Source organism: Nyctibius grandis, chromosome 1 (assembly GCF_013368605.1).
Source record: "Nyctibius grandis isolate bNycGra1 chromosome 1, bNycGra1.pri, whole genome shotgun sequence".
In the NCBI taxonomy this organism is placed as follows: Eukaryota; Metazoa; Chordata; class Aves; order Nyctibiiformes; family Nyctibiidae; genus Nyctibius; species Nyctibius grandis.
In genome coordinates, this window is record NC_090658.1 from 25855180 (window position 1) to 25873145 (window position 17966).

Genomic DNA, 17966 nt, shown 5'->3' on the forward strand with positions numbered 1-17966 from the left:
GAGACTAACTTCCTTTTTATTCACTCCTTCCTTTAATTATTTCCTAACGTTTCTTTTATGTGTAGCTCTATTTCAGTAATAGATTTAAAAAAAAATGAGAGTTCGCTTCTAATTGGGGGTAACTATTTCAGATGAGTTGAGGGTAGATAAAAAACAGCTTTCAAAGGAAAAGCCTTTATATTGGTGAAAGTCAGAAAAAACCTAGAAGCAGTATCTGGAGATTTAATTTTAACCAAGTAATTGAAAATGGCCATGCATTACCCTGTATAAATTGTAGAAGAAAAATGATGCCCTTAAATGGCTCAGTCGTCATTTAAATGGTGATCTGTTCATTAGTGCTGGGAAATGAAATGGAAATCCATTTCAATTTTCTGGACAATTTAAATTTTATTGTCTATAAAATTCCACAAAACAGTAAAATAGTGTCCTTTCTTGCAAATTGCAGAGGATTTAATCAGATTTTGCCATTTTAATAATTCTCATCATGGTAAAACCTGCTAGTGCATACATTGAGCTGAAGTCATCCCTTGTTGATAAAAGTGTCCCACTGGTAAGTCTGGCCTCATATGTTTGGAATACAGATGGTTTTTGCAGCTGTAATCTGTTTGTACAGTTAGTTTCCTCTTGATAATCAAATTGGCTTATTCTAGAGAAAGGCTTAGCATTCACTGAAGTACATATGCTTAAAACACAGCGCATCATCATCGAGATCCTGCTCCACATTTAAAACCCTTTATGACCCTCCTGAAGATGTTTTGATAAATACCTTGTTCTTTACAGGAATTGTAGTTGTTTTAATCAGTTGTGAAAATCGGTACATTTCCTGGTCATTCTGTTTTACCTTATCAGAGATGAACCTATCTTGTGGGGGATAAAACATGGAGAGGTAACTGGAAAGTGCCATTTCTGTGGAATTATCTTCCTTTTCAAAGTCTACCGGTAGCTTGAAGTCTCTCTGTATCCAGGATGCTATTCTCTTTGATTCCTCTCAGCGTCATGCTTCTGTTGTCTTCTGTTGGCTTTCCTTTATAGTACAAATGTAATGTACAACCAGAGTCTTATTTTTTAATTTTGCAACCAAGAACACATCCAAGTCCTCACAGGCTAGTTCTGACTTGTGCATCTGATTACTTTAGTAACCTGCTTTTCTGCAAGCATATTGGCTGCAATGGAGTCTGTGGCTGTCATTAAATCCCCCTCTGGATGACTGTTAGCACCTTTCAGTGTAAGTATAATACTAAACTATAGCTGTCAAAACAAATGAATGATGAGTTTTGTGAATCAGGATTCTTGTCATTTTACTTGTTTGGACACTTCTTAATTTGCCAAAATCCAGACTTCGCAGTCTTAATTAGTGGGATTGTGTTAATTTAGTCAGGCGCTGCTGTACAGAGGTAGGAACCTTGGCCCTGGAGGTAATAGCCACCCTCCTTTTGTACGAATCGCCAGGGGGCCCTTCATCCTCTCTTTTCATAAGCAGGCTCTTGTATCCAAGATACAGCCTTTCATAGAGTGCAAACTGGTGTTGGCCCTTCACTGTAAAATTAGAGAGAGATGTTTGTGTTGGAGAGCTTTCTTGCAGGGCTGATGCTGAAGTTTGTATTATTGGCTTTTATTCACTTTGGCTCTGATTGCTCCTCTGTTCAGTTTTGATCTGTGTGTTTTCCCATGCTGTTTATCTCAGCCCAAACATGCTGAAGGCAAAAGCAAAACCTGCTAGAGATTTGTGCTGCCCACGATGCCCAGGCTTGTGAAATTCTTGTGAGCTAAAACACCTGCAGTTTCTGCTACCAGCTGTGTGGGTGCTACCAGATCAAATCAGATCAGTTTTGAAGTGTCCTTAGGGATGCTGGAGTTCATCATCTTTGGAAGGTTTGGTATTTTACCAACACTTACCTATCTTCTTCCATATTAAGCCTTAAACTGGCAAAATGTAAGTGGTTTCAAGTCCCTGAGATAGTAAGAGGTTATTCACCTGTGGGTCTTTGCTGCTGTAGTAGCAATCTGCTTTTATTTTGTTGAGTTGGGAAAGGGTGTGAGGAGAGAAGCAGCAGGAGCTGTTTGTGGTGTTTGTTCTATAGCTGTTCTTTACTCTTCCCTTTCTGCCCTTACACACTGCAGCCAGCCTATTTTAAGGTGCACAGATGTTTCTACTAGTCTAGTCCTTGGTAGTTGCTTAAGTGGCTTCTTAGAGCAGCTGTTCCCTTGTTTATGTCTCTGATTTTCATATCATTGCAGTTCTTGTTTTTTTGGTGAGGGGAAAAGAATCGTGTCGCTGGTGCTCTGTTGTTTAGCCCTTATCAACTGTGTCCTCACTGGTGGCCTATACTTCTGCAGGGGAGACATTTCCATTGTAGCTGGAGCCCAGTGTGGTCCTTCTGTGTCCCATCTGTTGTCAGCAGGGTGATTTCAGCAAATGTGATGATGAGTGTGAGAAGATTTGCAGTAGGATTTGACTAAGAGTTTACTGAAATTTGCCTGTGGTCTCTCACCTTTCATCTTAGAAGTCAAGTGGTTCTGCCACATAGCTTGGTGCTCATGTCGCTCATGGCCTTTCTGCTTTGCTCTTTGCCATTGAATTGATTTGCAGACTTGCTCGATTGATGGTAGTGTGCCAGTTCTTTGATCTTTGCCATTGCTACTGCTTTACTTTTGCTCGTGGGGTATCTAAGCTGAGGTGCAAATTACAGTCTGGTGGAGTGAAAGAGGAGGGAGGTGGAGCAGTGTATCGCTTCAGTCCAGGAGAATAGAGAACCGTGGCAAGAGCAGGATCTAACAGTCACTGGAACAGCATGCGGGAGAGCTCCTCTGGGAGTTTACTTTCCCTTCAAAAAATGTCTTTTTTCCCCAGGTTGTGAAATTCAGGAATTGATGTACATGCTAAGAAGATGTAGTAGCAATTGTAATTTGTTTTATACCATGTGAAAATGTTATGTGAATATATTGTGAAAATTCATAAAGTGCATAATATTAATTGACCTATTAGATTATGGCTAAGTTGTTTACGTTTATTCTTTACTAGCTAAATGAAATGATATCTCCATACATTGTATTAATAAAAAATAAAAGGTAGATAAAAGATTGCAAATAGGAAACTTTATAATATACAAAGCCTCCTAAGAAGTAGCAAATTAAGCAGCTCTGCATCTGTCTTGATAGAAAATGGGGCAACCTATTTAAGTTCTGAACTATTCTAGAAGGTTATATAGATACTCGATAAGTAAATCTTACTTTAGATGGTTTGGTTTCAAGTTGCAAGACTACAAATAACAATTCTGTCAAAACTAGTGCTGTAAACAATTCGTTGATAGATACCTGTTCAGTTTGGTATTTGCTTGCAGACTGTGATTAACAGTTCAGCATTTTTCTTTTAACTGCATGCTCTCTACCCATAAGTAGGCATAATTACCACTAATCAAGACCCCTAATCTCAAGCAATTATAAGCTCTTACATTGTTCTAATTGCACATTTGAAAAGAATGTGTTTTTTTTCATATAATTATGTTATAATCCATACAATTATTAATTTCTGCTTTTCCTTTTATCTGATCAATGTTAATTTTGTGTGACCTCACAACGTGTTATCTGAAAAATGCCTTTGAGGCATGCAATTTTTGTGGTTAATTTACAGTTATATTTCGTCTTCAGTGAGAAGTGATATGGTGCAAGAGGTTTTCAAGGCTGTGCTTTCTCTCAGCCATCCATGAACTCAATAATTTGTTTTAAACTAGGAACTTGTTAGTGAAACAAAAGTGCAATTATATATTTAAATAATCTACTATTTGTAAATCCAGGTGCTTGTTCTTTGAATAGTATTTAGGTTAGCACAAGCTACTCCTTAAGTATGTAAAAGGGGTTTGTTCTGGTTTTTTAATTGTTAAGTGGAAATTATGTGCAGACAGACAGACTTTCTGGATCAGCTTTCCAGAAAGTGAAAATGAAGGCCGTTCAGTTTTCGAAAGCACTGCAAGTCTTGGGGGCAAGATGTAAAAGGTTGTTCAGGAGCTGACGTTGGTCTCACTTGTTGCTGTATAGTTCTTAGCACACATTTTGTATGCAAGGGCTTTGGATGAGTGAATTTTGAACAAATCATCATCAATCTGATGATTCATCTCAGGAACCGCATGCAGCACTTTTATCTGTAATTGGGGTAATTGCAAACCTCTCATTCTTACAGATAGAAATTCTTCCTCTTCTAATTCTAAAATCAGATCCCAGATCTTTTACTGTGGTAGCTGAGACCTACACTGACTTGTATTTATTTCTCTATTCTTATTTGTTACATCATTAAAAGTAGCAGATGATTTGGTGACCTTTCCAGCCTGTGTCTGACCTTCATGATTCACTTGTGCGGGTAATTGGCTGTTGAAATGACTATGCTTTTATCTTTGATGTTATTTAAACACTGGTTTAAATGGGGTGACACAGATTGCATTGTAAAAGGGTAGCCACATTGTTGGGGACAATGTGTTTTTCTTTATCTATTGTCAGAAAAGAATATTAATGTTGGGGGGCAGAGGGGGAGGGCTCTGTCTTTTCTGAAGGATCTTGACAGTCATGGAGAGGAGGTGCTGGAGATTTTGCTCTGTCATAAATTGCCCAACTTTCTTCCTGTAGCAGAGTGTGTGTTTCTGAAATCTTTCTGGGGTTGCAGTGTACTGTGGTGGGTTCATTTCATTATTACTTTGAAAAGAAGGAAAGGCACATAGCTATCTATTGCTATGCAGAAGAGGTCAATGTTTAGTATGCTAATGTATCTATCCAATATTAGGCTGCAAAAATCCTTGGCTTTAATGTGTCTTTAACAGTAATATAGTGGTTAGCTAGTGATAAATTAAGAATTGAAATTTTGGGGATTTTTTTTATATAAAAAATTAATGTAGGCAGGAATAATTTTTCTTGCCAGGATAATTGTCATACTGGAGCATAGTAGCTTCAATTTGCAGTGGAAATTGCTCTAAGATGGCTCGCCTCATAATAATCAAAATGAAGAACCGAATTTCTCGTTTTTCTTTAGGCTTCATGCAGCTGGACAGTAATGGGACAGACTGGGGACTCCTTTTTACCTTTGCTGGCATAGGGGTATACGTCCCAAGATACTGAACCCCCAGGTCTCCCTGTTCACCAGAGAGCAAGAGATAGTTATATACACATAAGTATGGTGCCCAGAAATCTACAGATAAGAATTTGCTTGTGACTCTCTTCCTAATCTGTCACCTATTTTCAGTGCTATACTGGCTGGCAGAAGAACGATGTTTGTGGATGCCTTGCGCTGCTGCAGTGTCCTGCCAGTGGGACTTTGCAGTTTTGGAGGTCCTGGGTTCGGTTTCTCTTAGGGAACCTGGTAAAAGTCCATTTAAGTAGGGCCTAAGGTAGCAATATTGTAGGGTTGTGTTTGCATCTGCATAACAGAGAGCAAAACAGGACATAGTTAGGGAAAGGTAGTGTGGTTCAAATACAAAATACTCATGGATTAAGGAGCATTTATAGTAAATCTGTATTTTAAAGCATTTCTTCATTCTTCAGTACTCATTGCATCAGACTTTCTGGTATGGTTTAGCTCAGGCAGAAGTTAAGGTTAATCAGAGAAATAATCTATACATTTGTGGTCACTGTATCCCCATTCATACTCCACTTTTTTTTTAAACTGAGGTTGCACATTTTTGTATATATTTTTATACCCGTCCATACAGACGGGTAGTTGGAAAAGGGGAGAGCTGGTCTCCACAGGAACTCATAAAAAGGAAAGAAGTCATACAGCGTCAAGAAGGAATTCTACAGAGAATCATCAGTGTAAAGGCCTTGAGCAACTCTTAATTTAAATTGCATCTCTCGATGATCAGGGAAAAGACAGCCTAAGTTTCTCTTGCACATTATCAAAGGGTTTTTTTGGTAATAAAACCCTAAAGCATCTTAGTTGGCTTAAGGATGTCTGCCTGTAACGTTGACCTGAATAAATAGCTGCATTCTCAAAGGAATGGATGGGATGAGTAAATAATTTTTTTTTTTAAAGGGGGTGAGGGAGGAAATAAACAGCAAAAAGGGGTATTTAGATAAGGCAAAATATTCTCCTATTTTTTATAAATATGACTTCTCATTTATTTTTATTTCGAGTGGAAGAGAGATGATACTGACAATGTGGTGCCTGCTTTGGGGGACAGGAAGTGATAAAAGAAGGAAGAACTTCCTCAGCAAGCCAGAGCACTTACTGGTGCATCTGCCATCTGACCGTTCCTCTCCCTCCACAGCCAGCCTCTCGTGTGTCACTGACCTGCTTCACAACACAGGAAAGCTCCCCTTGAGGCTTCCTGTCCTTCCCTTTCGTTCAGGGCTGAATTGGCTGGAAGAACCTCAGCCTCTGCAAGCCGTCAAAACATGGCCATTGAGACTGCCACCAGCCTGCTGTTCTCTCTTGGGGTTTGGCAGGCAGATCTTCTCAAGTCCTGTGTGTTTTCATCTGCTGCTGTCCACACCTGGAAATACTGCCTTTTTTTCTTTCTCATGTTTGTTCTTAAACCCATCTGGATGAACCAGCTGGGTTCATAACTGTGTTGAATGAAGTCAGAAGGGCTGTGCACCGGTCTCCCTGCCTTTGAGGGCTCTAGCTCTTGCCTCAGGCCTTGCTGTTGCTCTGCCTGAAGAATATAAAACATAAGGCGAGTTTTTATGTATTATTAAACTTACATCTATGAATCACTGACCCATGGTAGCTGTTTATTACGTATTCTATCTTCTGTTTTGATGCATTGTTGTTGTCACACTGAGGTGGGTAATGATGACTCGGCTTACTACTGTGGTAATGCATTTAAAGCTTGGAAATCTGTCACTGATGGCATTTCAACACAGGCGCTATAAACCAGGGATGAAATTTTAAAGTATTTGCTGTCAAGCTGTTTGTATTAAAATTCTTGTGTCTTTTATTGTGGTTTTGTAAGGGTTCGGATACTACTGAATTGTTTGATGGACAATGACAAATAGTTGTGTTTCAGGAACTCCGTGTTGCAGGACTCGCCATCACAAAAGTAGGTAGTGGTCCTCAGGTTGTAGTGGTGAAGGTGGACCTATAAAATGCTTGTGCTCATCAGGCCTTCCTAGCAAAGCACCGACATTGCACGCGTTTTTGTGGGCCTGGCATTTCCTGCCTTACAGCACAGTGGAACACAGACTGATCATCACAACTTATTATGTATTATATCTATTGTTTTTCTTCTTTTTTACAGCCCTTCTGTATGCAACCATTTTTGGTAATGTGACAACCATATTTCAGCAAATGTATGCTAATACAAACAGATATCATGAAATGCTGAACAGTGTCCGGGACTTTCTAAAGCTCTACCAGGTCCCTAAAGGACTGAGTGAACGTGTGATGGATTACATTGTTTCCACCTGGTCAATGTCCAGAGGAATAGATACTGAAAAGGTAAGTAAATTAAACTGCAAGGAAACAAGTCACATCCTGAAAGTATTTCATTAAAATAAACAGGAGGTACTTTCTTAGTAAAGAAGACAAATATTCTTTAAATAGTTCCAAGTAGTAACTTCCCTTAATTTTAAACTTTCAAATACAGTATTTCACCTGTTCTGTCATACTGACATATGATAGTGGAAAAAGTATGTATGTGTTGCTGGTATATGTCATGAAATAGTATAAAAATGATGAAGGGGAAAGAGCTTGGTTTTCAATAAATAAAGAAAATAAATAAAGAAAAAGTTCCAAGTTCTAACACAACCTTGGAATTTACTCAAATGAGATTTTTTTGCAATATTTCTGTTGGGTGAGGTTGTTTGCAGCTCTGTGGGCCTGAATACAAAGTAAAATTTGTTTTGTCTTTGTAGAATTTGAACGTAATATTCTGTGTGCAGGTTAAAGATATTAATGAAAGCTGGAAGTCATTACTGTAGTAATAATAATGTATTGTTTGAAATCTGCCTTATGTGAGGCAAATGTTATCATCCTAATTCATTGAATTTACAAGTAAAATTCCCATTGTGTCTTTTAAAATAACAAATGGGCCTTCAGCAGAACAAATGTACAAAAGCAACTACTTGCCGCTTTCATATTAGTTGCCAGTTTTTATGGAGATAGATACTGTTTTTCTTCTGCTTGTAAAGAGATGTGATTTGTGGGGTGGTTCATTCAGGAAATTATACCAATGCTGCGATCACCAGCCTTCTGGTTGGCAGCTTAATTTAGTATTCAAAACTGTAGATGATGCAGTTAAAGAGCAAACAATCTCATTTCTGTCTAGCTGTTAAAGCATCATTATGAAAGAGTAGAACAGATGTGGCCTTGCACTGGGCTGTCTGGAGACCAATGGGTACACAGGGTACTGTTTGCTTTCCTAAATGGTCTTCAGTGTATCTGCCATTTAGATCCCAGACCATGATTCTGGGAAGCACTGTCCATCATACTAGCTTTCAGAAAGAAATGGTATTTTAGTACTGGCTAGTGTTAATTAGAAGTCGCTCTGCCTGTTTTCTCACAAAATACCTTTGTCCGGGGTTATGGGTTTGAGGTAGGTACATTTGGGGAAGGTGGAGAGACAAGATCTGAGGATGCACGGTGTAATGAATGCTGGTGCTTTCATTCATTCCCCGGTATAAGCTCCTCTCATCATTTTAACAAAGCAACAAGAATAAACTGCTATGTAAAACATGTTTGTTTTAGCTTATCTTCAAAGTTCATTCTTGGCTTCCTCTGATAAGGGGAGAAATTCTTTAAGAATGCCTTCAGAGACAGCAGGATAACCAAACCAAGCACAATTCACTGTAGCCTTTGAGAAATATCTTATTAAACAGGGGAAAAAAGTCTCCAATTATCAGGACATCAAAGAGTTTAATATGGTGGTGTTTTCAATAACTGGTGTGTTCATAGCTGAACTGCCAGTAGTGATGACTGTAAAACCAATCAACTTTCATCTGCATAGCAAAAGCTAGCAGATATAAGACTGACTAATGACTGTGCCCATCCATGAACTCTCAGGTCTGAGCTCCGTTGGTTTGATGCCTGTGCCTGTGCAATGAATAAAACATGTATTGCACCTGTGACAGAACATTGGTAGTTGTGCTGCTGTGTAATGCAGTGCAGCTTTCTACAGATGAGGCAGATATTTAAAGATGAACTTAGCACAGAATCAATCTACTCACTATTTTGTAGGCCACAAATTAGTCAGTTCAGTGTTAACTGCAGGCATGCCAAGGAGTGAATAATCAGCTAAAAGCAAAGTCTGTAAGTCTAGAAAATGTCAGTAGAACAAAATTTAACCAAGAGCTGCTGAAAGATTCTAAACTTAGTCCATGAAGATGTTTCTTAGCTCCCTAACAAATGAAAGTCGTCTGCCATTTGTCTGTAACTCAAATGACTTTAATCCCTTTAATTTTTGTGAAGTCTGGAGACAACTTCTCTAAATGGAGAATGGAAAATGAGTTAACGTCCTCTGAGACTGGGAAACCACGGGATTTTTAGAGAAGAGCCTCATTTTAAATATTTTCTTGTATATTCAGGTTTTCTTACTACTATTTCTATTACAACAACCCTTTTTGTGCATGATATTCAAGTAACTGTGAAGTGTGCATGTGTGTAATTCCAGTAGCAAAGTTTGGCAAGCATCTGCAAATACAGAATGTTTTTGTTGCCAGAGTAAATGAGGTAATTGCAAAGGCAGCTATGGCCGTTGCCTATATTCCATGTTAAATGCTGGTCTTGCTGCCCCAACCCATTTCTGTGAGCCCGGAAAACTGAGAACTGGCAGGTTCAGCTGCTGCTGCCTGTGGGGCAGCCAGGAGAGATCATCCATGAGTGCCCTACACTTAAGTGCTACAGAAATATATCTGTTTCAGAAGGAATATCTGTAACAGCAGGTCTGCTTGGAGGTGGGCCAAAGATGATGGTATTGGTGGTAGAGTCATTTGCCTTTGGAGTAGCAAGCGTAATATCTGGAACAAGTGCCATGCACAGAGTTATGAGCTTGGTTCTCTGCTCAGATCTTGCACAGAGCCCCATTGCAAGGTGTAGGCATAGCCATGGTGCTTCCTGTGTTACCTTTATGTTTTCCAGGAGTGTTTGCATTGAAGCAGCCATCTTTTTCCATCCAGGAAAGTGTGTGGGACTATGCAGCTCACCCAGAGAGCTCCTTAATTGGATGGAATAGTTATTACTGAGGAAAAAAAAAAAGAAGCAGACTTACCCTCCTCAATGTTTTTCTCAAATAATATATCCTGAGATGTACTTCATCACAGACTATCCTCCAAGGATTTTGTAATCCCCAAACCCTGTTCATGTTGTGTATTTCCAATGTTTTTGCCAGGAACTTTTCATCTGTAAATGCAGCAGTAATTCAGTATCCTTTCCACTCAGCTATCTGTATTATACTAAAAACCTTCAGAAATCGCCCTGACTGGTACCCGCTGTGCTAAGCATCAGTTTTTCTACCCCTAGGAGCACACATCATGAATTGCTGTGAGAAGCATTGCATCTGGAAGATTAAAAGTTGCCCAACACAGTATCATACCTTAACGTCCCTTTCTCGCGTGAACAAAAAACTTGTTACTGCCACTGAGGGGTGAATTTGAATACCTGCAAATCTCAATATTATGAGTTAATGAAACTTTTAATAACTTTTTTTTGCTAAAGGGATGTGAATTATACTTATCCTCTATACAATATTCTCTCACTTGGGGCATATAATTTGTGCAGGCTTCTCATGGAATCTGCCCATCAAAAGAGTGACCTACCCTCTAGAAACAATCCTTCAGGAAGCTTTCTCCACCACTTTCTGTACTGCTGTGCTCTCAGTTTTGTTGTCTTAAAAACCTGAGGCCATATCCTGGTAATTTAATATCCAGCAGAGCATGTCGCTGAGATGAAAACAGTGTTTTCCTTCAGGTATTGTAGACTAAGTTAGTATTTTGGCTTATGTGTATAAATAATATAAAAATAAATGTATGGACTGGGATTAGAAATTTCATAAGAAAGAGGAAAGTAGTTCTTAAACCCTGTGTAGTAAACTAGGGATAACAGGCACATATAAGCCATGCATAGGAATGATTGCCTGATTTCCTTCTCAGGTTTTGCAGATATGCCCCAAGGACATGAGAGCAGATATCTGCGTGCATCTGAACCGCAAAGTTTTCAAGGAGCACCCAGCCTTCAGGCTGGCGAGTGATGGGTGCCTTCGAGCACTTGCCATGGAGTTTCAGACAGTGCACTGTGCCCCGGGAGACCTGATCTACCACGCCGGTGAGAGTGTTGACAGCCTTTGCTTTGTGGTTTCGGGGTCTTTGGAAGTAATCCAGGATGATGAAGTCGTTGCTATATTGGGTGAGTTTCACAGCTGATAATACACATTGTGCACAAATATAGATGCATAGAGCATTTTTATAGCCTATTCTACTCAAGCATTTAACTCATTCTTTAAAAAGCTTCAGTCCAGTTAGCTTTACCACAGCCTGGTGAGGTATATTTTATTGTCCTTCCTATTCCATATAGGTAAATAGAAAGGACAATCATCTCATCTCCAGATTGCTTCAACTCTATTTCTTCTGGTCAATGGAAACTCTACTTGAGCACTGGGATCCTGGTCATTCTTGGGGTTCTCCCTGTCTCACCACATCTTTTTTTCACTAGAAATTCCATTGAGGACTTCAGAAAACTTATTTTTAAAGTGCCTGGCTTTCCTGCCTCCCTCCCACCGCCCGATAATATCCACTTTTGCAGAAAATGTTCCAATTAGATTTATTTAAGATCTCATGTTGAAATAATATTTACCTCTTTTAAAGTCAAAGTAATATAAAAATTTAGAGCCGATTTGTGTTAACTTGGAATGACAGCTTTAGGTTGGAGGCATTAAAAAGAAGCTGATAGTGGTGTGAACAACATTCTGCGGCAAAGCTAGGAGAAAAGGGTGTGATAATCCAATAGATGTAGAAGAATCATGGGGTGGCTGGAGCATTGAGGAGGTGATACTTATCATTTGATTCTGTCAGAACCTTTTGTGATAAGGAAAATTCTCACAGTGGCTTAATCCAGTACCTGTCACTCATAGCAGCCTGGAAAAAGAGAAGAAAACATCTTGGTAATCTTACTCTTTCTGAACACATACACCCAACTCTCCTAAGAGGAATGTTTACTGGAAAATGAGGGGGCTAATAAATGTGCTGAGTTCAGTTTTTCTCTACTTTTGAACAGGATTGCATATATAGCATAGGGTGAATTTAGTGCCCTGGGGAATCAAGTTCATAATATTTTGTGCCACACAAGAAACTCAAAAGGTGAAAAGTAGGGGGATAACTGATTCTCTTTTATTCTGGAATCACCTGTGCTGTTTAGTGCTATATGATACTCGCAACTTCTGCTTTTCTAAGTTGCACATCAAGAACTTACTATCTTTTGTCATGTTGAATTCTCATGAATTAACATGGAAAATGTAGAACAAACTAAAGCCTCTTAGTTTGTGTCACCTTTTATCCCTAAATGCCTCCTCCTGTGTCCATCACAAGAAGAAAACCTCAAAACATCTTGCTGCTCTATTTAATCAGTATAGGTAAAAAGCACTGAAATAGAATTTTTTAAAATGTCCTTTAAAGATACCAGTTTTCTCCTCGTCTTTACCAGTAACTTCTGTGTTTTATCATAATACTCACTTTAGAAAACACTTGGCCTAGATTCCTTGAGAAATCAGTGTTAAGGAAACCTGAACCCCTGATCTCTGCTGCTGTAGAGTGATAGCTACAGATAAATGAGGCTGATCCCTTGGTATCTGAATGAACAGAAATATTTTGTTATGGCTGTCCTCCTGGGACAGTAACTATTGGTCCTCTTCCCTCCACACTTTTATTTTTTTGGAATTTGGAGTCAGTTCTCTTTCTCACACTAAAGTTGATGAGCTCTGTCATTTTCTTTGTGAATATTATAATCGGAGACGAAAGTGAAATGAAGTAGGATCTGTTTGTGATTCTGTGAGATTTCATTTTCGATAAAATGTGTATCAATTTTTGTGTTTCAGTTTCTGGACTAAGGAATCCCTTTCCTTCTACACATGTGTGTACCTTCCTCCCCCAGGCTGTGAAGCCTTCTGTTGAAGGTTTCTCTATCCTGATAAGAAATGATGTGGTTAACTAAGTTTTTCACTATTCTAAATCAGTTAGATTTCCTGCTCCTTCAGGTTGCATAATGTAACCACCACATTACTTGAAGGATGCTGCAGGAGATGGCTCAGAATTTCCTCCCTTACTTCTCTCTACTCTCCATTTTCTTATCTGTAGAAAAGCAATGATTTTTTTTAATTTCATGTTCAGCTAAACTTGTAAAGTTCTTGGTAAAAGTACACCAGATAAAATGAGGCACTACAAGGTAAAAAAAAACCCATCTACATTGTACAAGAAACGTGATTGTTGCTGATCGTTCAGCCAGAACAGCCTATGCCATAAGTTTTGTCTACCAATCACAACTAAGCATAGCTATGAACATCAGGCATATAACAGCAAACCATGTGAGGAATTCTATAGGGTAATTTCAGTTAACAGGTATGGCGGAGAGACTGTAATCTTCTCTCAGACATTCTTGAAATAAAAATAAAAAATAAGTGCATAAATTATTCAAGGTGAATTATTTGCTTAGCTTTAGCTGTCACTTAATAAAGCAGCCTTTGCACTTTGCAATGTAGCCTGTATCTTCCTTACAATAGAGAAATAAATTGTGTCTCTAAATTAGTCTGTGTGACTGCTGTACAGCATTACATAAAACAAAGGCAAACTCCACTTAATCCTTAAAGGATCCAATTCATATGAAACTTTTTCAAGTTCTGAAATCATTTAGCCTTGCAGACTAGCATATAAAAGGGTATTGTGTAGCCCTGGAATTTGGAGTGTGTTGTGTACACTTGCATAATATCCTTCCTGATCAGTCTGTGTAATACCCAAGAGACAGGTATATTATCAGTTCAGGCTTATGTTCTTATAACAAAGCACTGACTTTGACTTGGATTAGTATGAGTACTGAGTTGGAAGAAATTGCACACAGGCCAGCAGTGAAAAAATATACATATTTTTGTGTCCCCTAAGATTCCATTCCCCATTAATTTGACTTAGAGACAAACACAAAAATGAGTAAATTAAAAAAAAATTCTTTGCAGTGTTTACCATAAAAATTTAAAGAAATTGACACATTTTGTATGAAGCTTGATTTGTTAGGATGAAAGATGTATTTTGGAATTCTATCCAAAATTTCTGCCAAAATAAAGAAATTACTGATGTTCATGCAACACAATCTTTGGATTTGATGTGTCAAAGAAACAAAAAAGTAGAAAATTACCTTTAAGCCAAGTGATTTATTTGTTTGTGATTCATTCTAATACAAATGGGTCAGAAGGGGAAGACATAGCAAGAAAAGCCACTGTATTACTATGGTTTTCTATGTTAATGTGCAAGTGTATGAGTGGGATTATGCAGAAGTGAGGATTAGCTAGTGGGAAGCTGCTTGGATGAAATACAATTCTGTTTTCTGTAGTTCGCTGTTCTTCCATTTACACTGTTGTTACGTGTAGGGTGAAGCCCTGACGTACACTCAGCACTTTTGTGGAAGATAGAGACAAATCCCATAGTCCCTGCCCTGCAGAGAACTGGGCGAAGCACAGGTCATGCAGGACTTCCATTAAGAGATGGTTTTCAACTTGGCTTTGCTTTTAACTTTTCTAAGCCTTCCCATTTGGGCTGATGCTGCTTTATCCATCTGAGACTGACATATCTCTTTTGAACTACTCTTGCTTAAAAACTCACCCATTTATCCAAATGTGGTTAGAGCAAATGGGTTGTTTTGTTGCTGTTAAAAACAATCAACCATTTACGTGCACTTCATTTGGCAGCTCCAGTTTCTCTGCTTTGGAGCAGACCTTTCAGGCTGAGCCACTGGCCATCTGAAAAGCTGACCTTATCGCAGGTCTTTTCAAAGTTAAAATTTACTCATGCTCGGGAGAGATTTGCTACATTTTAATTTAGCAGATATCTTCTTAAAAGATTTCTCCTGAATTAAATGTGTTCCAGGCAGGGACCATAAGGTCTGGCTGCAGCTTGCTTTGAAGTATGCGGGGGAAAAGGGATTGTAGTAGAAGCACGAAATAAGCCTGCATAGCTGGTTGTTGTTTATTAATTTAGGGAAGCTCGAAGACCAAAACTGTCTTTCAACGCACCTTTTATATTTTTTTGACGTTATGAAGGTACACATTTCCTTAGTGCAGTGTGAGAATGTAGATTGTTTGGAACTGTGGTAATCAAGAAGCTAATGTTAAGAGTCCATCTGAGCAGATGATATGCCATTGCTGGGGCTAACGGGGTACTTCCCTGGTCCTCCAGCCTGTTAGTCTGGACCATTTTAATGTCTTCTCACCATTGCTGAGGAAGTGCTAGTTCTTGTGTTATGTCTCCAATTGCATGTATGCATAGACAACTGAATGAAAATTATAGAAAATAATGGCATGGTAGCAAAATTAACTTTTCATAAGTATTTTCGGGAAATACTCGGAAGGACTGGATAGGAGGAATTGTTAGAGAAGGATTTATATTGTATTAATGTGTATGTACAAATATCTGAATGAGAAAACCATTTTTGATCTTACTAGAAAATAATCAGTTTGAAGTTAGGTATGACTGACATAATTGTACTCCAAGATTGAACAGAAAATCTCTCTTCTCCAGGAAATCTGATGGAAGCAAGTGATTCTTGGACTCAGGTTGGTTCCAACCCTTTCTTCTTGAAATTGGGGTAATCTTTGAAATTTAGGAAAAAATTCTAGTAAAAGGCTAGAGAGAGGAAGGAGAAGACCCTTGAAATTAGGGTGACAGGCGGTTTTTTTTTCTAGCTAGGAGTGGGGAAAGCAGTGTCTTGTCCTTAAATTTTCAGACTGCTGCAAAATTTGTCAATCAGTGTCTCCTAGAGTGCCTAACTGAGCAGCAGATCTTCACTGAAGTGAATTGTTCAGAGTTGCTGAAGTGGTCTTCATGATCCCTGCAAGGGGGGCCCTGTGTGTGTGGATGGTAAGACTGGAGGTTAGTCTTGCAGATTTAATTAGAGACTGGGAGCCTTTAAGCCTTTATTTAGCAATTAAAAAAGAAAGCCTTGAAAACCACTGTGATCTTCAGAGCTGAGCAGTGGATGAGAAAAGTAACATTTCCTATAAGGTTTAGTTAAAAAGAAAAAACAAACCTCCCCCCTGAAACAGTTTATCCCAAGAGTAAAGCAGTTTATCCCAAGTGTTGCATCCCAGCTGTTCTGCATTTATGATGTTCTTGCTATCCTTACTTGAGCTAAAAACTTCTGAAAGAATAAACTTTTTTATTCACTGTTGGTTTAGCAAAGAGTGTTAATAATAGAATCATGATTATCATAATCATAGAATGTCCTGAGTTAGAAGGGACCCAGGAGAATTGTCGAGTCCCAACTCCTGATCCACAAAGGGCAGGTGAAGTGAATAAGACAGGAAGGGAAATCAAGGCAGTTATTTGTTGTGAGCAAGCAAGATCTTTGCCCAAGGACAGTTTGCTGTTGCTATTACTTTTGCTGCTATCAAAGCTGAAGGGAAATAACAGAATGTAGATATTATATAAGTATGAAAGTATGCAGTTAACAATGTCAGGAACAGGAATTTATAGTCTAGACCTGGCTGCCTTCTTCACCATCAGGGGGAAAGTGGGATATATCACTCACTTTTGTTGTTTTTTTTTTTTTGAGCAGGGGGGAAGTGTGCAAAGGATGCACATAGATTTACTTTTAAGATCACACATGACTTGAGGAAATGCAAATTGGATGTGCCTGAAATACAGATCTTTTATTGTTATTTACAAAGCTATAACATTGACAAGACTGGAGACTGTGGTTTTAACTTGATGTTGTAGGAGAGCTTGGTGTGCCATGTTTTGTTTCAGCAGGATATTAAATGCTCCATTTGCTTTGTGTGGAGAAATTCCCGCTGATTTAATTTGATCTAATTGCAATCTTAAAGGAACGTTATAAGAATAATTGTTTGTTTTCTTTACAATTGCTTCAGCTTACTCATTTAGCCATAAGCATTTCATTCAGATATAGAATGAAAACACAAGAGGTTTGATTCAGATTTTGGTGGGACAGATTTGCATCCAGATAGGACAGTGCAAACTGCAAGGGCAACTGCACCACAGGGATGGTTTATTTTAGAGGAGGGAAAATAGCAGTGCAGAAGTGTTGCCTGTCTTAGACCTTCGCAGTAGAAAGGCATTGCATCTTCCGCAGAATAGTGTGAAGATTGCTTCTCAGCATACTTGAAGATGTTGGATAAGTTAACTGTGCTGAGCCAGGCTATTATCTTTATACTGTTGCCAGTACCTGAGCTAATTCAGGTTTCCCTAAACTAAACTGCTTTGTGTGCAACCCCATTTCCAGAATTTAATTGTGTGTTTTGGGGCCTGTTGTTATTTAATGCCAAGTGTTTGAAAAAGTCCCTTACTCCTCTACTTTGTTTTTCACCTAAATTTTACATTTAGGTACACCTCCCTGTGTTAAAAATGCCACGCTGCTGTGCTCTTAGGCTTAAAAATTGGTTGCAGGATTATGGATGGCATTAGAGTTTTCTTATTATTTTCAAAGACAGCAATTGTTTGTGCTGTTGAATAAGACTGTAATGTGACCAGCGGTCACATTTTTGAAACAGAATGATTGAACTAAAATCCAGCTTTATCTTCAGTAAGTCTATTGTGCTTTTTCTATTTATAGTTTAAAGCTTTTTTTTTTTTTTTTCCAGATTGACATATATAGGCAGGTTGTACAAGTTGCATGTTTCTATGAAGTGATTCAGGGAACACCAACTGAAGGAACGATTTTAAAAGTCTGATTTCCTCAATGCGTGTCCAAGCATGCTATTAGCAAAAGTATTAGAAATGGAGATCCAGCTAAACTTTTTAAAAGACAGTGGCATAAAGAGGTCTACATTAATTCAAAA

General features: G+C 38.6%; 1 protein-coding gene across 1 annotated transcript in view; it reads left to right on the top strand.

The window, feature by feature from the left end:
* The window catches only part of KCNH1 (potassium voltage-gated channel subfamily H member 1), a 196867-nt gene that overhangs the window by 89694 nt on the left and 89207 nt on the right, over positions 1–17966 (top strand). The window contains exons 8-9 of the mRNA XM_068400769.1: positions 7221–7420; positions 11068–11320. Coding sequence (XP_068256870.1) covers positions 7221–7420; positions 11068–11320 — 453 coding nt within the window. The remainder of the gene's footprint in view (positions 1–7220; positions 7421–11067; positions 11321–17966) is intronic.